General features: G+C 35.4%; 1 protein-coding gene across 1 annotated transcript in view; it reads left to right on the top strand.

Moving 5' to 3' along the window:
• LOC125669762 (KICSTOR complex protein SZT2-like) overlaps positions 1–26,845 on the top strand; it is a 99,919-nt gene that overhangs the window by 1,828 nt on the left and 71,246 nt on the right. The window contains exons 4-20 of the mRNA XM_048904505.2: positions 431–508; positions 961–1,053; positions 2,163–2,288; positions 4,912–5,080; positions 9,715–9,935; positions 10,178–10,281; positions 11,184–11,335; positions 12,019–12,115; positions 13,759–13,905; positions 15,236–15,391; positions 15,575–15,640; positions 15,747–15,950; positions 19,107–19,430; positions 19,580–19,801; positions 20,750–20,828; positions 21,199–21,293; positions 24,723–24,885. Coding sequence (XP_048760462.2) covers positions 431–508; positions 961–1,053; positions 2,163–2,288; positions 4,912–5,080; positions 9,715–9,935; positions 10,178–10,281; positions 11,184–11,335; positions 12,019–12,115; positions 13,759–13,905; positions 15,236–15,391; positions 15,575–15,640; positions 15,747–15,950; positions 19,107–19,430; positions 19,580–19,801; positions 20,750–20,828; positions 21,199–21,293; positions 24,723–24,885 — 2,496 coding nt within the window. The remainder of the gene's footprint in view (positions 1–430; positions 509–960; positions 1,054–2,162; positions 2,289–4,911; positions 5,081–9,714; positions 9,936–10,177; positions 10,282–11,183; positions 11,336–12,018; positions 12,116–13,758; positions 13,906–15,235; positions 15,392–15,574; positions 15,641–15,746; positions 15,951–19,106; positions 19,431–19,579; positions 19,802–20,749; positions 20,829–21,198; positions 21,294–24,722; positions 24,886–26,845) is intronic.

Here is a 26,845-nt window from a genome sequence, read left to right as displayed (position 1 = left end):
ATAGTGGAAATATAATAATTTAATGTTTAATCGATGTATTGAACTCGTACATATACTGAAGATAACCCCCAAAGCCCCCCCATTCCCGGGTTTGGGGCAAAACTGCTTTTCTTGCTAAGTAAGATTTTTCATATAATGGCACCTTTTTTCTCTCCGTTTGTTCCCCACCCTTTAACTTTAAAACAACAACGCTAAAATGTGCCTGAACTCACTATATCTGATAGTAAGTAAGTAACATGTGCTTGTTTACTGAAAAGTTGCCCAAGTTAACGCAGAAAACATGATCTCGTTGGACATACTAAATATTAAAACTGGGACGGAATCGGAGATGAAATAATGGTTCTGATATTCCGTATTGGGTGCATGGAATTATTTTTACAGTTTTAAGTTTTTCATTTGCTGCATTTTTTATGACTTGAAACTATTTCAGGACTTGAAAACTGGAGAGGTGTTTGCAGACAAGATTTTTGATAGCTTGAAAAAATGTTTGTGTGGATTGGTCGAACCAGTAAGCAATTGATTAAACTCGCAAAAAAATGAATGAAAGACTAGCATTAGATTTGAAAATAATGAAATAAACAAAATGACATAAATTTAATAATAATTTTGATACTGTATAGCAGGTTAACATCACGGTCGGGAAAAAATTTTGATTTTTTTCATTTAGCAACAAATTGCCGTCAGTTTAATTTGCGGAAAAACAAATCTTAATATTCTGAACCCGATTTCGTATCAATATGAAAGATTAATTCACTGAATGTTAAATTCGCAGAAATTTTGTTTCAGCGGATATAGCGAAAATTAACTCCGCGAATTAATTTCCTGTTATACAGTAGATAAAATCTTAAATGAGAATTACCAAGGTAAATACATGTGAATTTAGTAAATTTAATCATAGAGCATATATTTTTATGTTGAAAGAAGAAAAACGTCATAAAGCTTTTGTTTTTATATTGACAGTTTCCATTGCCAGGAACGAAATTGTTGTTTGAATCGGAGCTGTTTATTACCGTCATAGCTCACACTCCTATGGTGGCTTGTACCACAAACCAGGTAGGCATTTGCCCCCCCCCCCCCCCCCCCCCCCCCCCCAAAGTTTTGTTACACTATGATATATTGTGGTGTTTTGATTTCTGGATTTACTGTGAAGGAATTTATTTGAAGTATTAGAAAGTTTATCGGAAGGACTTTGTACGATAAAGGCTCTATTTGGCCTCCAAAACTGACATTCATGTTTTTTTTACTTTGAAATTTGTAAGTGTGATATATAGAGGATATTCAAGTTTTTGTTGTTGGATGTAGAATTTATTTTGAGAGTGAGACAGGATTTTTATATATTTACAAGTGCAAAGTATTAAATCCTTTGAAATAGTAAAAGAAACAAACAATTATGACATTTAAAAATTATAGAATATTGGTCTAAATATTTGAAAACGATTGTAGACCACTTAGCTGGTATTCAAAAAAGTGTATTACGATACACTAACAGTATTTTGAAGGACCTCATTGCATTAAAGCGATATTAAGATTGATATCTTTGTTTTGTTTTATATGTAATGACTAGGGAATATGGAATATAGAAGTTGATATGTTTGTTGTAAAAAAAATTCTTTCTTTTTTATAGTTCACAATACATGTACATTACATTGTATCTAAATCATGTAAATTAAAGATATTTGAGTTTTACAAAGTTGATTTTTTAAGGTGGCTTACTACACCTTGAAAGAGTTTATCAAATCAGCACGAAATTATTTAATCATGAAAGATATGATGATAGGTAAAAAGTACATATGTCAAAAAGGCAAAACATATGCAATTTTGGGGGGAAAATATGATTTTCAAAAAAAAAATTCAATACTGGCGGATTTGAACTCTGGATCTGCAGGTCAGTAATCAGATGCCCTATCCACTGAGCTATGCAGATATGCAAGCAAAACGATCAATAGAAGTAATTTCACAAAACATTTCAATCGCCATCTTTTGATGTAGTGTCATAAAATGTATAAGTTTTGATGTAATGAGCTACCTTAAGTTATGTACATGTATTTACCGTTTGTGTCTTGACAATACATTGTAGTAGAAGTTTGTATTGACAGGTGTTAGTGTTTGTATTGACAGGTGTTAGTGTTTGTATTGACAGGTGTTAGTGTTTGTATTGACAGGTGTTAGTGCAGGGCATGAAGGTGACAGACACTAACGTTAACAGTGTATTAGAAACTGTCAGGATGGGCCTTCAGGTGTTTGAACAGAGTTTATACTACGACATCAACCAACCAACTCCAGACTTGGTAAGATCTGTCAACTGATCTTAAAGAGGTTTTGTTGTTGGCTTCATTGCATGTTTTGGAGCCAAGGCATAAACAGTTGTAGTTATGTAGAAGACCAGCCTCTGACCACAGACAACTCTGTGGTTTATGGATTTGAAAAAACAAAGAACCAAAGAGCTTGATAGCATGTTCCAGAGTGCCCTTTACTATTTAGATTTGTTATTTAGTTTAGCTTTGTTGCAATGCAGACAGCATGTAAACTCCAACTTCACATATTGTCCAAAAACAATGCCTTGTGCCAATATTTGATACCCAATACTTTTATATACTAAGTCTGGTGTGGTGGAAATGACAAATACCCTTAATTCGAGGATTTTCTAATACACCTATCAATAAAATAACATGACTGTGTCATATATTGGATCTGATCTCTTTTTTTAAAAAATCATTATGTACTTAAGATTCATTATTTTATGTGAGTACTTAATATCACGCAATGACTTGTAGACATCAAATCACGAGACCATGAATTTGCGAGTAGAATGTTGATCAAGAGTTTTAGTTGTATTTCAGCAATATCAAAATAAAAACGAGTAATTTTATTTCCTGAGTGGTGCATCTTGCTAAATAACGCAATGATAAATTCCTCGCATATATCTAAGAATCAAACATTGTTTAATAGACATCATACATATACAGTGGTGTGCATTTAGTGACGCTCGGGGCTAACGATTGTAGAGGTTGGGCGAGCAAAAAATCAATGCTGCAACAGCCCTTTGGGCTACTAAATTCTAAAATGAAAGTAAAAGCATCATTTGTTGTCCAAGTGTCAATAGTACGTCGATCGACTTTACGTACAAGTTGATTTTATTGCAAATCAGGATCTTCAATCCATTTTAACGTACATATGCATGTGCATTGCAGTGACAAACTGGTTCCTGTTCTGGTGATCCATGTTTTCTCTGCCCTCAATTTTGTATTCTGAAAACTTTTCTGAACAAGTGGTTTTTTTGTCCGGCGTCTGTCTGTAAACTTTTTGCATTTTTGACCTCTTCTCCAGAACTGCTGGGCCAATTTCAACCAAACTTGTCACATAGCATACTTGGGTGAAGGGATTTCAAGTTTGTTCAAATGAAGGGCCAAGCCCCCTTCAAAGGGGAGATAATAAAGAAAAGGCAAAAATAGGGTGGCGTTGCGTCATTTAAAAATCTTCTTCTCAAGAACCAGACTCAAGGGCTAGAAAAGTTAAAATTTACACGAAAGCTTTCTGACATAGTGCAGATTCAAGTTTGGTAAAATCATGGCCCCCGGGGGTAGGGTGGGTTACAATAAGGGATCAAAGTTTTACATGCAAATGTATAGGGAAAATTTTTGAAAATCTTCTCAAGAACCATTGGGTCAGGAAAGTTGAAATTTATATGAAAGCTTCCTGACATAGAGTAGATTTAAGTTTGTTCAAATCATGGTCCCCGGGGGTAGGTTGGGCCACAATAGGGGATCAAAATTTTATATGCTGATACATATAGGAAAAATCTCTAAAAATATCTTTTGAACTATTTAAGCTAGGGCTTTAATATTTTGTATATACGTTCTTTATGACAAGACCTTTCATGTGATCCAATGGTTTGTGATCTTGTGACCTTGACCTGGAAATTGGACCTACTTTTAATAAAATCTGACCTATTGAATATGTCCTGAACTATTTAAAGTAGATCTTTCATATCTTGTATATAAATTTTTTATGTCAAGACCTTTCATTTCATATCATGTCCTTTTGACCCTTAACTCGTAGTTTGACCTACTTTTAAGAAATAAAACCTATAAGGTATCCGGAACTATTTTAGGTAGGGCTTTCATATTTTGTGTATAGATTCTTTATGACAAGACCTTGTTATACTTTGGTGTTTGACCTTGAACAATGGCAAGGCTAAGGTGGCTCAGGTGAGTGATGTGGCCCATGGCCTCTTTTTAGGATATATGAGATTGATCGATGTTCGTTATCTTTACCTTTCTTTTCACGTAACAATTACAAGAAGAAAATGTTTGCTGGACTGATACAGTTTACACCACCACATGACTGTTGTGCTTTGATGAAGAAAAAATTAAGTCTTGTCTTGCACATTGCAAGTACTGTAAAGTTATCCATATACAGTCTACTCCAGATATGGTGAAATTCAGGGGACCAACCTGAATTGTTCATTATATGCAAAGTTCAATATAACCAATGCTGAACTACACAAATATTGTTACTGGGGGATTTATTTTAGCTTCAATATAACAGATAATTCAATATAACAGATAGTTCAATATAACCAACTTCAATATAAGTAGAGTGGACTGTACTGTATTGTGAAATCTAAGGATTTACAGCTTTCTTGAACTTGAAGGTTGTTAACATTCCTTGAAGAAAGTATGAAATGCCATATAATTATAATTGAGGTGAATCAATTCACTATGTTACTTGCATGTATCAACTCCATCTTTAGGCTTTTTTACTATGTTGCTGTCAGTAGTCTATGGTTAGTGAGTAAACAAAGTTGCTGCCACTAGCTCCTGGGCTAGTAAATTATTTTGATTGCACATCGCTGCATATAGTTCTTGAACTTTAAAGTATTCAAGAGTGACAGTATTTTTCTACAAACAGACAAGTCTGAGTGACAGTTCAGCTAATGTAGAGAATTCACAAGGTGACCAGAAACCACGGACAAGGAATAAGTCGGCGGAATCAGCTATAAACCCTGAGGCGGGCATCATCAACCTCCTCCGACAGGGCTACTTCGCTTTGCAGTTACTGCCGGAGAATTCCAGTGCAGGTACGTGACAGGCCAAGACATTGCTAAAACACGATTACAACAAACTATTGCAGTATTTCTACAGTAATAAATGAATACACATACTTGTATTTAAAGCATTCATTTTCTCAAAGGCTCTAGCTACTAGATCCTAAACAATAAGTGGTTAATGAACTTGCTTTTATTCCCTCATAATCAGAGATTCTGGGGCATGTAGTGTTCGGTCTTCTGTCTGTTTGTCTTTAACAAACCTTAACCTTTTAAAAGTGATAGAGCTTTCATGTTTCATATATTCCTTCTGACAAGACCTTTCTATAGATAGCAAAATTTTTGACTTGGGGTTTGACCTTGGTCATAATTTTTAGCTCACCTGAGCTGAAGGCACAAGTGAGCTTTTCTGATCAAAATTTGTCCATTGTTTGTCGTCGGTGTCGTTGTTGTAAACTTTTCACATTTTCATCTTCTCCAGAACCTCTGTGTCAATTTCAACCAAATTTGGCTCAACGCATCCTTTGGTTAAGGGCTTTCAAGTTTGTTCAAATGAAGGGTCATGCCCCCTTCAAAAGGGAGATAATCACAAAATTGCAAAATTAGGGTAGGGTTATTTAAAAATCTTCTTTTTAAAGGCCGAGGTTTTCAACCGGTTGGTTTTCCTAAGGTAAGATAAGTGCGGGGCAGAGCTAATTTAAGGCAGGTGTGAAGCCCCGAGCCCGAGGAAACTGTGCTAGCTTGTATATACCGTCCCAAATACACAGAATTTTATCTGCGTTACCAGTGATTTTTTTGGGGCCAAAATGCCACCGATATTCGGCTGTTTTCCCTCACAAAAATTAGCTATTTTTTCCCAATTATATATATATATGTTTTTCCCAATTTCAAGTCTAGGGGAATTAGGTTATTTTTTTTTTTAAAAAGGTTACCGTATATTGCTGACAAAGAGTAAATACGTTTTTTTCTTCAGTTTTATTCTCCAGACCTCTGCACATGCAAAAGGTTTTGTAAAGAATATATAAAACAATAGAGGCATCCATATAAACAGATATGCAGTGGAGTATATAGTTTGCAGATACACATCAAGCCATGTTGTTGACACTTTCAGTTTGACCGCCATATTATATGTAGGGTCAGACTAATAACAGGAAGTGGCCAACAGTATAGGGTCTTACTAAAATCCGAAAAATACAAACAGGAGAAACATTCTGGAAACTTGATTATTAATATGATATTTACAAGATTATGGATACAAATGCTGGTGAATTAATAATTTATTATTTTCTTTATGAAATTAGACAATAAGTATTTCTTAGAAAAAGTAAATAATATTTATACAAGGTGTGACTTCCAATACATATTTAATGTTAAATAATGATTTATTTTATGATTTTAAATCAGATCTGAAATAAACCTCAAACAAAACTATTGTTACTTGATTATCTTATGCATCTTTACCATTTTAATTTACTATGAATGATTTTTCCCAATTTGAGGAAAATATCACTAATTTTTTCCAATTCAAAAGGAGGGGTGGTAGTTTGAAATACCAAAAAAATCACTGGTTACCTGCATTACCTGTACGTTTTTGTAAGATTGAAAAATCCATGGTAGTCATTTTTCTTGTGCAGGTTAATTGAAACGTTGATGATTAAATCTAATGAAACAAACATAGGAATTAAAGCTTGATAAATTTATTTTATATAAATGAGAATGTTAGCCATTAAAAACTTAGGCAGAATATTCTTTATTCAAAGTTTTCTTGTATCCATTTGACTACCTTCGTTCATCGGATACTCAGTATCCGACCATGTTTGACTGCCAAACATACAGTTTCCGACGGGAGTTCCTGCATACTGCAGTAGATTTTCTAGCTATGTACAGCTGATGTACCGATCATCGTCCCACGCCCCATGAAGACTATATATTCAAAAACACTTTAGAAAGTTTTATTCTGTTTAAATTAGTTTTTCTGGACTGCACACCAGAATTCTCTGCCTACCAAAGTTGTCTGTGTGACTTGTCCATAACGCATGGCCTACAAAAACAGGACATTCATATTTTCCGACAGTTCCTTCAATAACTGCTCTAGAGGAAGAATTTGTTCTTCCTCTGGATCTCAATTCCAACCATTGTACGCAAGAAAGAGCCTTATAGCGGCTAAGTTCTCTTCCGATGAGTTGAACTTTTGTCGCCATGTTTCGATGGGAAAATTACGCTTATAAATTTTCAACGGAGTGTAAACAAGATTTCATTAATGTACAATGTATTTACTCATAATTAATCTGTTTAGCATGAAATCGATATCCGTGTAAATTATATTCAACAATCCATAATAATTATTATCAATCGTACCCATTCCTAAGCATGCATAACCTACTATATTCTATTATAATTATAACCCCCGCAAACGAAGTTTGGGGGGGGGGGGGTATACTGGAATCACTCTGTCCGTCCATCTGTCCGTCCGTTTGTCCGTAGACGCAATTTGTCTGAAGTTTATTTCTAATACCGCTGGACATATTTCATTCAAACTTTATGCACATCTTCTATATATTATATAGTTGTGCATCTCCTATTTTCATTGAAATATTTTAACAGTTATAGAAGTTACGCACATTTTCTTTTCATTTTGGGGGTTGCACACTTTGTCCAGAGTTTAATTCTAATACCGTTGAACAGATTTGATTCAAACTTTATTCTCATCTTATATATATAATGTAGTTGTGCATCTTCTATTTTCATTGAAATATTTTAACAGTTATGGAAGTTACGGACATTTTTGGGTTTGGCATCCACATACTGTATCTGCAATCTTGTGACTTCTCGGTAAAACATAAAGTGGCTCGTGTGTTGAATACTTATTTGTCAGATAGTATTTATAATCTCAACTATCCCTGGCAATGGGATTCATAGTAAACTGCCTTTAATGCAGCTACTTAGAGTTGTTATACCAGTGGAAAAGATTACAATAATACCAATACTTGAGCTAATGTCATTTATTTACTGACAAAATCAATGACAAAGTAAAGTTGCCATAACATAATGATCTTTAACAAAGTGAATATAAACTAAAGACTAGAAGAGTTGACCAGGGATTTGCAATCATACAGCCTAAAATGTGCCAAATAGTATTCATTGTTTATATTAAGCATATTTTTAATATTTCATGTACTGCTGTACTGTAGAATATACACTTCTGCATTCACATTGATTGCCCTGTAGATAATGTGAAAATATCCAATGTGCTTGCATTAAATATTTCCCATCATCTTATATGCCCCACGGGGGGTATTAGTCCCATTAGGGCAGTTCTAGTTTATATAATTGTATACAAAATTTACTACTATTGTTATGTGACTATCTCAACATGAAAAAGCCAAAACCGGTTTCCCTATCGAGCAGGTTTATGCGGTAAGCATCAAAAGATTGCATGGATGCCTCAATTGCCAGATAAGATAGGTAAACTATACACAAAGACTAGTAACTAAATGTCCATCAATTTCTAGCATTCAATCTGAAGCTTAATTTCTCCTGATTGACATGGGTTCACAGACCAGGTAAATTTGAAGGCGGTGCTTATTTTCTCGGTCTTTAAGAATCACCAGGCCAGAGGAGCTGACATTTACATGAAAGCTTCCTGACATAGTGCAGATTCAAGTTTATTCAAATCGTGGCCCCTGGAGGTAGGATGGGGCCACAATAGGGGATCAAAGTTTTACATAGAAATATATAGGGAAAATCTTTAAAAATCTTCTTCTCAAGAACCAATGAGCCAGAAGAGCTGAGAATTACTTGAAAGCTTTCTGACATAGTGCAGATTCAAGTTTGTAAAAATTATGGCCTCCAGTGTTGGGGCCACAATAGGGACTAAGGTTTTACATGCAAATATATATGGAAAGTCTTCAGATATGGGCCAAGGTGACTCAGGTGAGCGATGTGTACCATGGGCCTCTTGTTGAATGGTTAGTGCTAGGGCTTTCGTATTTCACATATATGTGTTCCTTGTGACAAGACCTTTCTTTTTAAAAGTAGCAAAATTTTTGACCCCATGACTTTGAAGTTTGTCTTTAACCTAGGTCATATCTTTTGAATGATTAGTGATAGGACTTTCATATTTCACTTGTGTATTCCATGTGATGAAACTTTTCTTTAAATAGTAAAATTTTTGACACCTTGACCTTAGAGTTTGACCTACTTTTAAAAGACTCAAAGCATGTCAATATTACTTTTAAAAAATGGTAAGTGATAGAGCTTTCATATTCCACTATTTATACAACTTAAAATCAATGGATTGAATTTTTTTTATATCCCAGTAATGGGAGATTTTGGGGCCATATAATTTTATATCTGTCTGTTTGTCTGATTGTCTGATTTACATGTGTATTCTTTATGACAAGACCTTTCTTTGGGTAACAAAGACTTTGATCTTGGACCTTGACCTTGGAGTTTGACATATTTAAAAAAAAATAAATTTAACCTTGGCCATGATCAACTTTACTGTCATACGATGGGCATCAGTGTTTTGCAAACACATTCTGTTTAAGGTTCAGAATTCAGCATAACAGAGGGAATATTTTTAAAAATGTTGAATCTTGCCAAGGTGGTAGGGGATGCTCCACCTTGTATTGCATTTGCTTTCTCTAATATGTAGCATTTTGTAGGGATCGTCGTGGTAACTGATGGAATGTTGGGGGTGACAGATTTGAATTTATTTGATTCTCTGTTGGCCCAGCTCAGAAGTAGCACCATTGCATGCTCATTTTTGAGAATCGGACAAACTCAGTGTGCTCGCTGCTCGTTTGGATTGGTGCCTCATATGGAACTCCTTCAGTTTATCGCCTCAGCCACTTTTGGGACATTTATTGGAGATCCTCATGATGATGTAAGAATTATTTTCATTTACTTGCAATCACTTTTTTCTCTATGTTGCCTGTGTAATAGAGGAAATTTAGAAAAATAACCTTTATATTATAGTAATCTGTTTTATGAGAGTCACACTTTGCAGAAAGGGCATCTTTTTTTTTTTTTGCTTTTTCTCAAGTTTGAATTTAAATGAAACTCAGTATCTCTCCTAGAACTTCATATTTTTATGATGTATGATTTAATCAAAAGTTTTTATTGTAGAATGAAGATTACCACAAGAAACTGCTGATATGGAGTTTCCAGAAATCTTCTCGAGAGCCGTTACATTTTTTGCCTGGACACAACAGTATTTGTTCTTATATAAAGTAAGAATCTCTATTCCATTGTAAAAACTTGGTTCTTTGGAGCTCATAATGATCCATCTCTCAGACTGAAAAGTGTTTTTTGTATTCGCCAGCAAAGGATAGGGATGCATTGTCCAGTATTATCTGTCTATACCGTATATCACATAAACTGGATGCAAAATTATAATGAATTTGGAGGCCTTTTCCAAACCTGTGTAATTCGGGGATAGGGGGTTCAGGTCCTGGGGTGGGACTATATGGCTCACTTACTAAAAATGCATTACATCCTTCAAATTATTCTTTACTAACAGACTACCTGGGGCATACTTAACAGAGATGGGGATATGTGGGGTGGTTTCCCTGAGTTATGATACTCAGGTGATTATCCATTATGAATTAGGAGCACATTGTATATTCATTTAGAACACTATTAATATTTTGTGGGTAAGCAAAATTTTGCTGGTTCATGGGGACATAATTTCTTGGGTAAGCGATACGATGTCACTAGGAGAGATAACTCTACTTGGTTTTTAAAAAATGTTCAAGGACACGTAAATTCGTGGGTAAGAATGACCCACGAAATCCATGAACATCAATCCCCCACGAACAATGATGATTCCACAGTATATAGCACTTCTGGTCTAAACAACTTCTGAGATCATCCCCGCTTCAATATTCCCTAGTTTGCTTTCCTGTTTATTGACAGGATACATTAAATGAATTTTGAAATATTTTTTCATCATCATTTATCAAGCCTCGCGAATAGATACACCATTTCGACTCATTGGATAAAGCAAATATCAAATCACGCAATACAGGTATCCTCTCTTCATCAAATTTGAATAGAGAAGCATCCAATAAAGACAAATTTTGTTTATATCTGCATAAGAATGCAGCTTTACAGTGATCGTGTCTATTTGCAGTGTGTACGCACATCCTTTGAAAGACCGTCCTGACCTGATTCCCACTGAGCGGAAAAAGCAGATGGATGTTAAGTTGAACACCTCTCTATCTAGTGTGTTGTCTGTACGACTTAGAGAGGGATTCACTTTAAGGAACATCATCTTCTCGAGAGGTATTGAAAGTATTAATAGTTCTTTTCTGTTTGGTTTTAAAATAATCAAGTATGTAAATGTGAAAACCTTTATAATGAGAATGTTTTTAGTAAAAACATGGAAGTAATGTACATGTACCAAAGTACGTGGGTGGATTGGAGATTTTTTTTAACCAATCATTATTCGGGGATTGAAGAGTCTAAAAGAAATTCCTTAGGGTTATAAGTCTTGTAAACATGGAATTCTATGTATTGGTATGTGTCATTGATTACATGAATCCAAAAAGAGAGATTTTTCCAGCAGTGTCAGGATGTTTCACATTTATTGGTATATCTTCCACATGCATAAGTTTCCATGTTTACTGTACTTTTTCCACTAGAACAATTCGATATCCTCTGATGAATTATCAAAAATCACACCCTTTATTTTACTAATGTCTATCATGTCTACTATGATGCTGAGAAAATAATTGCACGAAAATATGTAAATACAATACACAAGAAAATTTGATTGCCAGTTTTTTTTTAATAAGTAGGAGTTACTTAATTGGATTGAACATGAAGCACGGACACTTCAGTTTTCAGTTTGTTATATCTGTAACATGTATATATATCGTACCATACCTATATATATGTGTATAAATATGATTCAGCACTCTTTGAAATGATTTCATTGACTGATGAAGTTAATTTTATCTGATCAGGAGAAACTCAGATCAAAGTAGAGCTGGCATTGCTGTGGAAAGACTATGTCAAGATTGAGTACTGTGTTACAGCTGCCTGGCCGGTGGATACATCAAGGTAGATAAATACATAGAAAGGATGTGTACATTTAGCTGGAGAAGTCGGTAGAACACCTACAGAATTTGTAGTAGGTCCATGTTTACAATCCAGCTTAGCAAACATCCCAATCCTGTTTCTTTTCTTAAGGTCACCTGATTATACTCAAGTGACTTATTATGATATGTTTTTGAAATGCATCGTGTGTTAATCTCTGAACATCTTTGACTTCTTCTCAAATACTATGGAGCCAATTATTATCAAAATTGGCATGTACTGTGATCGGGGGTAAGGGAAACAAGAATTGTGGGTGTGTAGTCAGGACCAAAACCTCAAAAAATGATGGCAAGTTTTGAAGAATTTTCTCGTTTACTCAAGACATTTCATAGACAAACTGTTTGTATAGTCATGATGAGCTAGGATGCCTCAACCAAAATAGTGAAATGCATAGCTCCCCATGTCAGGGACACTAGTACTAGTACAGGGTTCTATGGCTCATTTTTAAAAAAAAAAATCATCTTAACTCTTGGACATCACACAACCAAACTGAGTACATAGTAATAACGAGAAGAGAGGCCTTTACTATAATTGTGAAAATCATGAACCCTGGGTCAGAGGAGCTGGTACTAGGGTTGGACTTCATGGCTCATATAGTGGAAATGTATTATTTCTTTAAAAATCTTCTTGACTCCTGGACATCAAACAACCAAACGGAATACCTAGTAATAATGAGGAGAAAAGCCTGTATGATAATTATGAAATTCACGGCCTCTTATCGTAGTAATTAAGGTGGTAAGGAGGGGCTCTATAGCTGATTTTGAAAATGCATGTTTTTCTTTGTAATCTTCTTGACTCTTGGACTTGAAATAATCAAACTTGGCACTTTTTTATAATGAGGAGAGAAATCTCTACCATTCATGCCCCTTGGGTCAAGGACTTTGATGCTAGGTTGTGACTCAACCGTAATTCTTCTGATGAAGTGAACAGGAAACAACTAAATGAATATCTAGCTCATAGACTGACTGCATTGTGATGGTGGGTGGGAGGCATCTACTGAAGCTGGCCTTTTCCCTGGATTTGGAGTTCAGGTCTCGGGAAAAGGCTATAAAGATTATCTGTAAAAAAGACTTAAAAAGATGTAAGAATCTTCCTCTGAAAAGTTAGCAAACAAATTAAGTAAGGTGTGATACTCAGTTGACAGTAAAGGCCTTCTGGGCCTCTTGTTTTTGTATCAGAAAATCTGTACATCCCTGATGATTGCTAAACTATATGTATTTGTTTGCAGGAATACAGTTATACATGTACCGTATAAGCAGAATTTTTAGCAAGGATTTAATTTTCTATTGGCATTATTTATGAGAGTGATGAGATTGCTAAAATTGAATATTGCTAACAATTTATTACATATCTGCGGTAATGGTTATCTTTCCTGGAATTATAAAGTCGCTAAAATTAGCTCTCACTAAGTATATGTTCCCATTCTTATGAAAAAATCGCTAAATTTGTGTCTCGCTAAAAATTCCACTTATATGGTATATAGTTTTGCTAATGCTGGACATATTTCATCACCAATTTTATTGTTTTATTGATCAATTCCTGAAATATTCTTATGCTTTGACATACCATGGTGAAGTTGTATTAATATTCTCTGTTGTTTTGGACAGACAAAACCAGACCCATGTTGAGATGTTTGTGGAGGGCAGCTATGATTTCCTGCATGATGCCTTCTCTGATGAATGTTCTTCGAAGCAGCCAAGATGGAGCTCTATCCGCAACAACAGCATAAAGAAATTCCTCATAGCACTAACAAAGTTTGTATCCAAATTTTACTTAAGTGATTAATTATGAAGATGTAAATGTATGCAACTCTAAATGTGCTTGTGGTTGTTTACACGGTTTCTTGTCTAAGTCAATTTCCCCGCAGTGTTTTTACAGATTTTCTGTCCTTTGTTATGATATATTGTGATCTATTTTTGTCAGTGGTTTTACAGATTTTCTGTCCTTCGTTATGATATATTGTGATCTATTTTTGTCAGTGTTTTTACAGATTTTCTGTCCTTCGTTATGATATATTGTGATCTACTTTTGTCAGTGTTTTTACAGATTTTCTGTCCTTCGTTATGATATATTGTGATCTATTTTTGTCAGTGGTTTTGCATTGTATGTCATGTGTTTACAACATGTGCACATTTTCAACATCAATGAGGTAAGGCAGACAAAATTGAAAATTTCATGGCTCTGTCCCCTTGATTTATTGATTTATGGGACCAAAACCAGAAATAATTATGCAATTTTTAAAAATCTTTACTCTGGGTTATTTCTGGGTTTTGGAAAACCTTAACCTTGGCTATGACTTTTGAATGGATAGGTTTAGAGCTTTCATATTTCACCTGTGCATTTCTTTTGACAATACCTTTCTTTAGGTATCAAAAATTTTTACCTCATGACCTTGGGGTTTGACCTACTTTTGAGAAATTAACCTTGGCCATTTTCAACTTTGCTACCAAACATTAGTTTTTCACAAGCACGTCTTGTTTTACCATAGTTAACTCTTATATTGTAAGGTACCTACAGTCTGGAAGCATGAAATCATGGACTCTTGTAATCAAACCATCTTCATACTCAAATTATTCTGTCCTATGATAAAATCTGACTGCTTCAACAATATGTTTTTGTCAGGATTTTCCAGAGATCTTACAAAATTCTTTAACTTCACATTGTTTCATCAGTTTTGATGGGGTTGTCAAAATATTTCTTCTTAGTCTTTGGAGGACACTTCAAATCACCAATCTACATCACAAAAAAGGTGTTTTGAATATCAATGTGTATTCTTAAATTCCAAGTCCTTTTAGTACATGTATATATTTAATTTTATATGAAATTAGCTTTATTCTGTGTTTTGCCACACCAAACTCATTTGGACTATGAGTTTTCATTCAATTGAAGTTAGATTTAATATGATCAGTGAATTTCATTGTTTTCATTTTTTGCAGGTGATCTATTTTTAAAAAAATACTTCCCACAAACTTGGGAGAACTTTTATATATTGGAGAACTTTTATATACATGTAAAAACATGTGTAATGTGAAAAATCAAGAAAACACAAACTGGTACAATGTTACTAATGTATATGTATTTCAGACTTCGACAAAGTGACCTGTTGCTGACCCATCTGCAGGGCTTTGCTTCCATTCCCGTAAACTACAAGTTACCAGACAGTATAAAGAATGGCCTGTCTCTATTTTATGTACCTCTTCAATCCAACACACCTACTCTCAACTCTCAACACAACACCAAGTTTGTTTTTTTCCTCTTCACAACTTTATTTGTAATAGAATTTATAAATATAACAAATGAGCTTTCAACATAACATTGGGTACTTCTCTTATGAGCATCGTCAGTGGTCAGTAGAATGAAACAATATTTTGAAATATGCTTTCAATGAATAAAGATTCTTATGATGTATGTTTATTTTTCCAGAGATGCTGTTTTCAATCAGTTTGTGACATTCTGGAAACCTGTTGTTCATCTAGACACAAAGATTTGGTAAGGAAACAAGCAGATTCATTATATTGGAGTGTGCACATTCTCATTAGCCTAGTTACTGGCTCAGTTCTAGACATGGGCTTATTCTATGTACATTGTATTTCAGGCAGAAGTGGATGCATAGCCACCGGATAGGGATGGTGTTGGAACATGACCGCCCTCTGTCTAAGTATCTACATATCCCAGACTCCTGTGGGAGGTTCTACTTTGTCTTCTGTCGCCAAGCTCAGCTAGCACTGCAAACGCTTCTCCAGAGCTGGAGCACATTTGTACTGGTGGAAAACACCGCCTATGTCAAATATTTGTATGAGTGAGTACTCATTAGGTTAAGTGTTTACCAATTAAAGCTGTAATACTTAGTACCTATATGTGAATACAAATTTTATTTTTGTCTCCCCTCTTTCAGGGGGAGACATATTGTTTTTGTACTTTCTGTCCGTCTGTCTGTCACAAAATCTTGTGAACGCTTCTTCTCCTATATGGCTTATCAGATAGATTTGAAACTTTGTACAATGTTTCATTCCCATTTGTAGATGTGCGTATTGGTGGGATAGGAGGATCCAATTATTTTCCTAAAAGTTATAGTGGAACTAAGAGGTGTGGAGGATGTAATAAAATAGCTTGTGAACACTTCTCCTATATGGCTTATCAGATAGATTTGAAACTTTGTACAATGTTTCATTGCCATTTGTAGATGTGATCCCGTGGGGATCCGGTTTAGAATAGGTCCTCAGTACCCCTTGCTTGTCGTAAAAGGCGACTAAATGGGGCGGTCTTTCAGATGAGACCACAAAAACCAAGGTCACAGCAGGTGTGGCACGATAAAGATCCCTCCCTGCTCAATGGCCGTAAGCACCGAGCATACAATGTAGGTGGAGGATGTAAAATAGCTTATGAACTCTTCTCCTATATGGTTTATCTGAAAGATTTGAAACTTTGTACAATTAATGCTTCGTTGCCATTTGCAGATGTGCATATTGTTGGGACAGGGGGATCCAATTATTTTCCTAAAAGTTATAGTGGATCTAAGAGGGATGAATGATGTTAAAATAGCTTATGAACGCTTTCCTCCTATATGACTTATCCAATAGACTTGAAATTTTGTACAGTACTTCAATATCATTTGCAGATGTTCATATTGACAGGAAGATCCAATTGTTATACCCCCCGAACGAAGTTCTGGGGGGTATATAGGAATCACTCTGTCCGTCTGTCTGTCTGTGCAGATTCATGTCCGGGCCATAACTTCTTTGTTCTTTGACTTAGGCATACCATATTTGGCACACAGGTGGATCACCATGAGACGATGTGTTGAGTACCTTCATGACCTCTATATGACCTTGACCTCAAGGTCAAAATTAAAGGTTTTTTACAATGGATTCGTGTCCGGGCCATAACTTCTTTGTTCTTTGACATAGGCATACCATATTTGACACATGAGTGTATCACCATGAGACAATGTGTCATGTACCTTTATGACCTCCATATGACCTTGACATCAAGGTCAAAATTAAAGGTTTTTACAATGGATTCGTGTCAGGGCCATGACTTCTTTGTTCTTTGACATAGGCATACCATATTTGACACATGAGTGTATCACCATGAGACGATGTGTCGATTACCTTCATGACCTCTATATGACCATGAACTTTGACCTCAAGGTCAAAATTGATTATAGGGTTTTGACATAGTCATACCATAAGACATGGGTGTATCACCATGAGACTATGTGTCATGTACATTCATGACCTCTTTATGACCTTGACCTTTGATCTCAAGGTCAAAATTATAGGTTTATGCCATGGATTGGTGTTCGGACTATATCTTCCATTTTCTTCTACAAAGGCATACCATATTTTTACACTCGGGAAAGAGGTAATTTATACCTATTATCGCAATTCACCTTTGAATTAGAACGCTTTGGCCGATATAGTATTGCGTTGTGTGACGACACAATTGAATCTGTTTGTAATACAATTGCGAAATGCAACAGAAACTCTCATTGGTCCATATGTATAAGTCTGCCCAAATTCCCTTATACGGGAGTAGTCAGCATTTGAAAACATGACGGCCAGATGCTAGATGGAAAAAAACTTCAAAGGAAGAAAGAGAAAAAGTTGTATTCTTGTGTTGTTGTCTCATAAATTTAATATAAAAAAAAATCCTAACATATTTTCCTACTATACTTGTGTCAAAACATACCTTCAAATATTTATTAAAGCCCCATACGACCCAAAAACTCGATCACAGCTTTTGATGATTTCGTTCGTAGACGTAGCCATGTTAGGTAGCCAGTCAATTCGAATCCCGGTTCATTTCCATATTGGCACAATAGCGTCTAGATGTGTACAAATATTTTAGCTAAATTGTTTAAATAATATACCACCCCAGTCCTATTAAATGATAATTATTCAAAAAGCTAAACTCACAGCAGTGCGGCTTTCATTAGTCATGAGCGGCCGCGCCGGCCGATCTCCATCTAATGGGCTTATGTAGCATTTTCGTTCATCTAGAGCTTATTTTACCTAATTACAAAAACTGGTACAAAAATGTTTTAATTTCTATTAATTATTCGTGTTCATAATAAATGAAGAGCGAATACATAACTTACAACCGATTTTATGAATAGATACCAATAGCAAGAGTTCGAATTGACCGGCTACCTAAGATGGCTACGTCAACAAACGAAATCATTTGAAGCTGCGAGTTTTCGGGTGGTGTGTTGCTTTAATGAATATTTGAAGGTATGTTTGGACGCAAGTATATAGTAGGAAAATATGTTAAGATTTTTTTATATTGAGTTTATGAGACAGCAACACAAGAATACACTGATTTCAGGCCTCAACCGTCCGCAGCTTTTTGTGACCCGTAAATCGAAGGTTTTTATAAGAGGTGGATCTTTTCTAAGAGCTATGCTACACTGAATCCGCTCGAGAAAGTGGGCGGGCTGTAATCGGCCAATGAAAACTCTTGTTGTATTACATCAAACATGTCATTCAAATTGTTCAATCGTCTCATTCAATTGTGTCGTCACACAACGCAATACTATATCGGGTAAAGCGTTCTAATTCAAAGGTGAATTGCGATAACAACACCCTTTGGGAGATTGGGATAAGTGGGGGGTATTCTTAGTGAGCATTGCTCACAGTACCTCTTGTTATCCTTAAAGTTATAGTTGATCTGAGGGGTGGAGGATATAAAATAGTTTGTGAATACTTCTATGTGGCTGATCGGAGTTCATAATGTTTATGTTCCTGCTCATGCTTTTTCCTCCACACCATGCAGTACATTAAGGCAAGGAGGTTTTATTTGGAGCACTTCCAATTTGGGGAACTGGGGAGACATTTGTTTATCATAAAAACAATCTCTAGTTATTAAAGATATTTTATGGTAATTTTAAATTAAAAATTAAAACAGTTCTGACTTTCAGTTGATACAAAGACATAAGTAAAGTTGACCATTTCAGGGGAGAAACTCAAAGTACAAAAGAGCACCCCACCCATTTCCTTCTGTTGAGGCTGTCCACTTCAAAATCTCCATGCTTGACAATTAAAGCAGCATTTCTTGGAGGGACCTCTGGCTCAATGAGATACAAAGTGCTGAAGGAACTCAAAACAAAAGTGTTTGCCCTGAAGTTCATGCAAGGAGGTTCCCAGATAGAAAAAAGCAAGAAGTCCCTCAAACTGGAAGGGGAGAAGCAGGTCAAGAGGAAGCCTCCCCTGGATAGGGATTGGTCAGAGACACCATGCTGTGTCATGTTGACCAAACCTATGGAAAATATTCTCATCAGGTACACATATTCTGTTCCTTTTGAAATGGAAAACATCAGATCTTATCAGATTTTAAAAGTAGTTGTTTGTTCTCGAGAGATACTATACTCACATGTATAAGGAACTATCAAACATACTGAATGATAAAATGTATATCATTTTGCTATAGTTATGAGAGGGTTCCTTGTGACATGACAATTCTGGAGGACCCCTCTCGCTACATCCCCAATCACATGACTGTACAACAGATTGCCAACAAGACAGTGTTGGCAAATGCCTTCAACACATTGTCTCGTTACCTGTATCACCAACGCTGGGTTTGGACAATCAAACAAGGAAAGGTTGACATTAGCATGCAGGCTGTTGGCAGAATTTTATCAACACTTACCAAGTAAGATATGTGGATTCCCTCTTCCGATGTTTATCAGTCCCTGTCAGACTGATTTCCTTTGTGTCTATTTGTTCATTTGCCGTACCTCTGTATTTTGTGGGAACAAAATTTTTTCTGGAGAGCTGTTGTGATACCACCCCACCCACCCCAACATCCTCATCCATGGACAGCAGCATACAATTTTTTAGATAGTCCATTTCTGAGAAACTTTTAAGCCTGCATGATTCAATGATTCAAATTTTCATGGATCATGTGTTTATGGATCTACTTAAGAAGAGTGATGACCCTTAGCCCACAATTGTATGTTATGCTTTAAGACACTGATGAGAAATTTGCCATGTAGTGTATAGATAAAGTTTGATTTCATTACGGTTGTGGCAGTATGTTGCTTCACTGATACCCTTAGACTGCTTGTGTTACTCTGAACCTCTGGTGGAGGAGGGTAGCTCACAGAGAGTAATAGCTGTAATCCAACATACAGTCAAACCTCTTTATCTTCAACTCGATGAGACTGAGAAAAAACTTTGAGATATCAGAGGATTCGAGATATCGAGGGAAAATACTTTTAAGAATAAGTGGTTGGGACTTCCGAATCACTTTGACATATCCATGGTATTCGAGATATCGGTGTTCGAGATAACGAAGTTCAACTGCATATGTGATCATTAATCATTACTTACCATGTATATATATCAAGTAGAATTGTGATAGTTGTGTAGTTTAACACAGATAGATTTTCTTAAGCTTCTATACAGTAATATACCAGATGTGGCCATTGAACACATGGCTCATTTGATTTCCCTGATCTGATCTCATACATAATGTAAACAAGTGCCTGTCTTTGGAATAAAGGTGTAAATTCTATTTATTGTAAACTGAGTCAATCAGGAAAGAAGTAGCTATGCTTATGTAGATTTACAGTGCTTCTGAAATGTGTGTATTTTGTAGGATGCGACTGCAGGAGGGATTCCATTTTGCCTCCAGTAATTCTGGAATTGTAAATTTAGTGTTGGAAACAGATATGAAGGTACTAGTGAGTGACACTTTACTAATAGATACAAAACAAGCAACAGAAAATTTCAGAGGAAATGAATTTTTGTTAGTTTTTTATGTCATGAAATTACGTGCATGTGAAATAAAAGTCCGGTGCATAAAGGCAGATGTATGATTTGCACTGAATTCACCAGCATTGCTTTGAATATGTCAAAAAGTGAGAATTGGATATTTCATTTGAAAGATGATACACATGCATGCTATTTTAAAATCCAAAATAGATTAAAGTACATATGAAAAAAAAGGAATGCTTCATGCTGACCAGACTTAATTTTTTGTGCTAAGATAATGATTTACTGTTCTAAGCTGACAACAGTGTATGAAGCACTAAGAATTTGTTTCAGCATGAGTCAAAGATGGGCAGTTCTGGATTAGATGTCAGTCAGTGTGTGGTACAATATGTGATGTTTCCTCCTCAAGTGAAGACCTCGTGCACTAGGTACTACTTTTTCTGACAGCTACACTACAGAACTGGATATCAGTTCTAAGTCATCACCAGGGTCCCAGCTGCACGTAGATCAGTTAAGTTTAACTGACAGTTAACGTCTAGTTAACAATGTATAAATGTAAGAGTTAATGGGAAGTTAACTCTCTGTTAAAGTTAACTAACCATCGTACAACTGGGTACAGGACCCAGTTAACTTCCCATTAACTCCTATATCTATACAGCAGTAACTAAACGTTAACTGTCAGTTAAACTTAACTCATCTTCATGCAACTGGTCCCAGGTAGTGAAATGTTTTCATTGATAGAGAAAGGTTGTTGGTAAGATCTTCATTTAAGATACTGAAATGTCCAAGCAAAAGATTTGATTACTATAAAGTGAAATGAAATGAAAAAATTGAATTTCATACTTCTATGCGAGGTGTAAAGAATTCTGCATTCAAATACTGTGGAATCATTTTAATTCGTGGGTAAGCAAAATTTTGCTGGTTCGTAGGGAAGTAATTTTGTGGGTTAGCGATATGATGTCACTAAGAGAGATAACTCTACTTGGTTTTTAAAAAATGTTCAAGGACACGTAAATTCGTGGGTAAGAGTGACCCACGAAATCCACGAACATCAATCTCCCAGGAACAATGATGATTCCACAGTATATGTTTCAATGACAGGAGGCAGGATTTTGTATTGTGGAATGATGCTTCAAGAATCCAGGAATTATATTAGAATTGAGATAATGTGATTCATTAAATACTGAAAAGAAAAAACATCATGATAAAGTTCGCTTTGTAAGATTTACCTTTTGGGTTCATCCATGAGTAGAATTTGCCATTCGTGCCTGTTTATCATTGTGCATCATTACTATTGAACATTTTAGAAATTGCATGACCAATTTTCACTAAAATTGCTATGGAACATCTTTTTGGGTTGGGAATGAAATTGTGAATTTCACGTTCCTTGCCAATTTGGGACCCTAAGAGTAGGACTGAAACCTCTGAAAATAATCTAATCTTTAAAACAAAAATTCATCCCTGGGCATCTGAAATAAAAGCTAGGTGCATGGTTATATTGTGTATGGATGTCTATTAAGATTGTGAAATTCATGACTTCTGGGTTAGAGGTTCATGCTCAAGGGTAGAGTTGTATAAACTATAATAATATAGTGAAAGTCCATCAAATGTTTAGAAATCTTGTCATTCCTGTACATCTAGGAAACTAAGTAGGTGCATGGTGAAATTGAGCATGGAGGGGAGGCTTCTACCAAATTATGAAATTTTTGGGTCTGAGGGTGGGGTACATTGTATGTGGGTCACACAGTGAAATTCATGAAATGTGGGAAACAAAATAATTGCATAGTTATATTGAATATGGAGGACTGTACCAAAATTGTGAAATTCATGTACCATGGGTTCAGATTATAAGGGTGATATTGATCAAATACGGTGATTTAAATCTGTAAATATTTTCTTTATGCCTTAATATTAAGCAAAGGAAATATATGAGTTGTATTAATTATCATTGTGAACTTTGTAACTCCTGAGTTGGTGGTTCCGACCTCAGGGTTGAATACTGAGATACATCACCCTATACTCTTGAATGACTAACTTCTACTTTGGACAAAAGTTATCTATGACTGGACAATGTGTTACAACCCTGCACTAATGTCACTATGAAAAAAGTTTTTCAAAGCTTATTTTTCAAATACTTTTCTTAATTCTATTTGAATATTTATAATTCATGAATATTTATAAATGAAATAATTATGGTTTAAACTAAGAGGGGAAAAAAAGAAATAATATTATTTGTTTTGGCCACAACTTAGAATCTAGGTGATTTTAGTGGCTAATACTCAGCACAAAGGTTGCTAATGGCTAGATTCAGAAGAATTATTCATCCTCTTTTACCTTAAGGACACCCAGACTTGCACCATCTACACACACCACACTTCTAATTTACATTCTATGCCGTGTGATACTTAGGTGACCTTTCAGGTCCATTGGTCCTCTAAGTATGCAGTGACTTCCTGTATGTAATATTTGTGCTCCCTGTAAAATTTTCAGGAGAGCACACAGTAGCTGATTTGTTTGTTTTATGTGGGTCATATAAGTTCCAGTCCCTCATGACTGTGTTTTGATTTTGAGCAGGCTTTGATTAGTATTTGTTCATCCCAAATATGTGCACTCCTTTGCTCAAAGTCATATCTTCAAGGTCAAAGTGAGTCTGATCCATGACCTGAATCCAGTCAGATCAATATTTTGGTGTACCATCCCTTTATTTAGTGTTCAAGAATAGATTCTTCTCATATTTTTTGGAGGGATTGAGATGTGATATTTTGTTTGTAACAGCTATAAAAAGTATACATTCTTTTGATACACATAAATTTTTATGTCACAGTTGCTGTTTTTGTTTCAAGGTCATAATCTTTTCATATCAGAGGACCTTGGAATTCCAGAAGGGCCAACATTAGTTGTATCTATGAGTGTTACATTACAAATGTAGCAAAACCACTGTGCATGAACATAGCTTTGTCTTTTTGAAATGAAAATCTACTAGATGCCAAAAAATTCAATAAGATATATAGTACCGTAGACCAAATATTTTCTGGTAATTTTAGCATTTTACATAATGGTCATCAAGAAGGTAGCAAGTTCAAAATATCATGGAAAGTTTTTATCGCTTTTGTCAACTAAGAGTTATTCATGTGGTTTTGAAAATCTTTTCTTGGCGTGATTTTGTTTTACTGGAGACAAAAGTTGGTACTTTCAAAGTTTTCAATTGAGTAAGTAAAGAGATATTTTACTATGCTGTTGATTCCACCAAAAATATAGTCACCATAAGTTAACTTTCCCACATACTGTTTTAGCATTAAATAATGGCTCCAAGACCCACATGTTTTATTGATGAAGAAAATCTTCTGATTTGTATTATGTATGAACAGAATTTTCCGTAATTCACACAGTTCTTGAAATTGACCCTCAAAGTCATGCATCCTACATCAATGTCACTTTGGATTCATGAATTTTGAATTTAGTTAATTGTCACTATTTAGTTTTAAAATGAATGAAACATTTCATGTTCTCATCTCTTCATTGTAGTGTTGAACTTGATTCAAAGTCAGACCTTCAAGGTCAAAGTTATTCCCTACCTATTGGCATACGCTGATGTTAATCATACTGAAAACTTTTTCTTCATTACATTTGGTTGTAGACAAAAAGTTAAAGGTGTATCGATTTGATTGTATTGAAATGATTCCAATGCTTCAAAATATTACTGGTTTGAATATCTTTGATGGACATTTTTTTGAAAATTTATCATTCTTTTTCACAATCTATCGAAATGATTCCAAATTTTGAATATTGTCTAGAAGAGAATACGTGGGATGCTTATGTCTGTAGAAGAACCAAAGGATTGCAATTTGCTATTGTAGTGTATCGGAGGATGACATAGATATGTATGAGCTGACAGAAGCAGACGGTGACCTCCAGATTGTAACAGAATGCTGGATAGAGCCTCAGTATGGAGTGGTTACAAATAGCTCTCCTGAGCGACAACATTGGGAGGGACTGACCTACAAACAGATTGCCAGGGGGGTAAGTACCAACCATCATCCGAGTATTAAACACTTTATAACACTGTATACAGGGAAATATTCACCCCCGTTTTATTTTCGCCCTCGTCACTGGGCAAAACTGTTTTCTCTCTTTTAACACAACCGTCTGCAAGTGTAGAAAGGTGAAAATAACCCTGTATAAAGTAAATAAAATATTATAGAAAGATTTCAGTGGAATTTAAGACTGGGTGAAATTATTTTTTCTCTTATCTCTCTTTTAACACAACTGTGTCTGGTTGAATTTAAAATGAAGCGAAACCGTCAGCGCTTGTAGAAAGCGAAAATAACACAGGGCAAAAATAACCCTGTATACAGTATTTAGAAACCCAATTATAATGATTAAAAAATGAAACCTTGAAAAGCAAGATTATCAGTGCATTGAATAGCTATTCTTTGCATCCTGGACAAATCCATCTTATTTTATTAGATACAGCCCATTGTGTTTGTTTACTGCCTTACAACTGCTGTGGTTGCCAAGGCATTGTATTAGACACAACCCATTGTGTTTGTTCACTGTCTTAGAAATACCATGGTTACCATGACATTATAGTAGATATGTTCACTGCCATACAATTACCATGGCATTGTATTAGCATGAAGCCCAACGTGGTTTTTTTTTCCACTGCCTTAGAATTACCATGGAATTGCATTAGATTCAGTCCATTGTGTTTGTTCACTGCCTTAGAATTACCATGGTTACAGTGGCATTGTATTAAATACAGCCCATTGTGTTGGTTTACTGTCTAAGAATTACCATGGCTTTATGTTAGACCAAGCCCAATGTGTCTGTTCATCGCGTTTTGTTTCATAGATTTCAATTCTTCATTGTAGTGCACTTATATTTTTCTATTTTTAAACCTTCTTGTTAAGATACCGTGTAATTTTTATATCATCAACGATCGAAAATAAGAACAATCTCAAGAAGAACAAGGACCATCATTGGACCCACTACTCTGTCTGAATGATGCAGAGTTAAAAGAACTGTAGAATTCAGGCCGTCTTCAGCTGGTGGAGTTAGTTAGTGATGACATTGTCCATCCAACAATCATCGCTAGCCAAGGGCTTTTGGTCCACTTTGCTCCCATGGATAGTGAAGATGCCATCCATCAAACAGAAGCACAGCCATTCCACCACACATCTGTTACTCAAATATACATATATTAATCATCTGTTTCAGTGATGATATGAAATAAATGCATGGGTTTCAAGATTAGGAGCAGATTAAAGCAATGTTGACTCCAAAGTCTGCTAGAGGAATGTTGTCATAGTAACATTTAGATGGAAATGCACACATAAAAAACCCAATTTGTTGTGAAGGAAAAAGAAAAACTGAACTAGTTAATGGATAATGTTGAGGAGAAAACACATCTTAAAAGAGGTATAAGTATCGCCATCTGTATTTTAAAGATTTTGATTCATTTGTGAAAATGAAGCGATAAATCAAAGTAGAAAAATTATACATGTACAGCAAATGTATATTTTCCTCCAGTACAATCCATGAATATATTGATGTGAGAAAAAGGTGTATTGACTGAAGTGCTCAGTTGATATGCTGTTCTTTTAAGCTGATATATCTGTGGATTGACCTCATCAAAAGCCTATACCAAGTATTGTATAATGGCGCTACATAAAAATTAGGGGTGAAACAATGCATTGCAATGCGGCCGAATTGCGATGTAGTGGTCTCGATTCGATGTTCGATTTATTCCGGGTCTGTTTCAGTTCGATGCAGTTCTAGAATCATTGCACACATTGTTTTTGATAACACGGTTTCTGATTGACCAATGGAATTGAAAATTGCCCAATCAACGTACGAGTAAACTTTGCTGTATCAAAATGGACGCAGTCGAGTTGAAAAATGTACCCCCAACATATAAATCCTGGGTATGGCAACATTTCGGCTCAAGGACAAGTGATAAGAGTGTTGCTTTATGTTAAAC

Source organism: Ostrea edulis, chromosome 4 (assembly GCF_947568905.1).
Source record: "Ostrea edulis chromosome 4, xbOstEdul1.1, whole genome shotgun sequence".
NCBI lineage: Eukaryota > Metazoa > Mollusca > Bivalvia > Ostreida > Ostreidae > Ostrea > Ostrea edulis.
The sequence above is the reverse complement of the archived record's forward strand: the minus strand, read 5'-3'. Positions and strand labels throughout refer to the sequence as shown.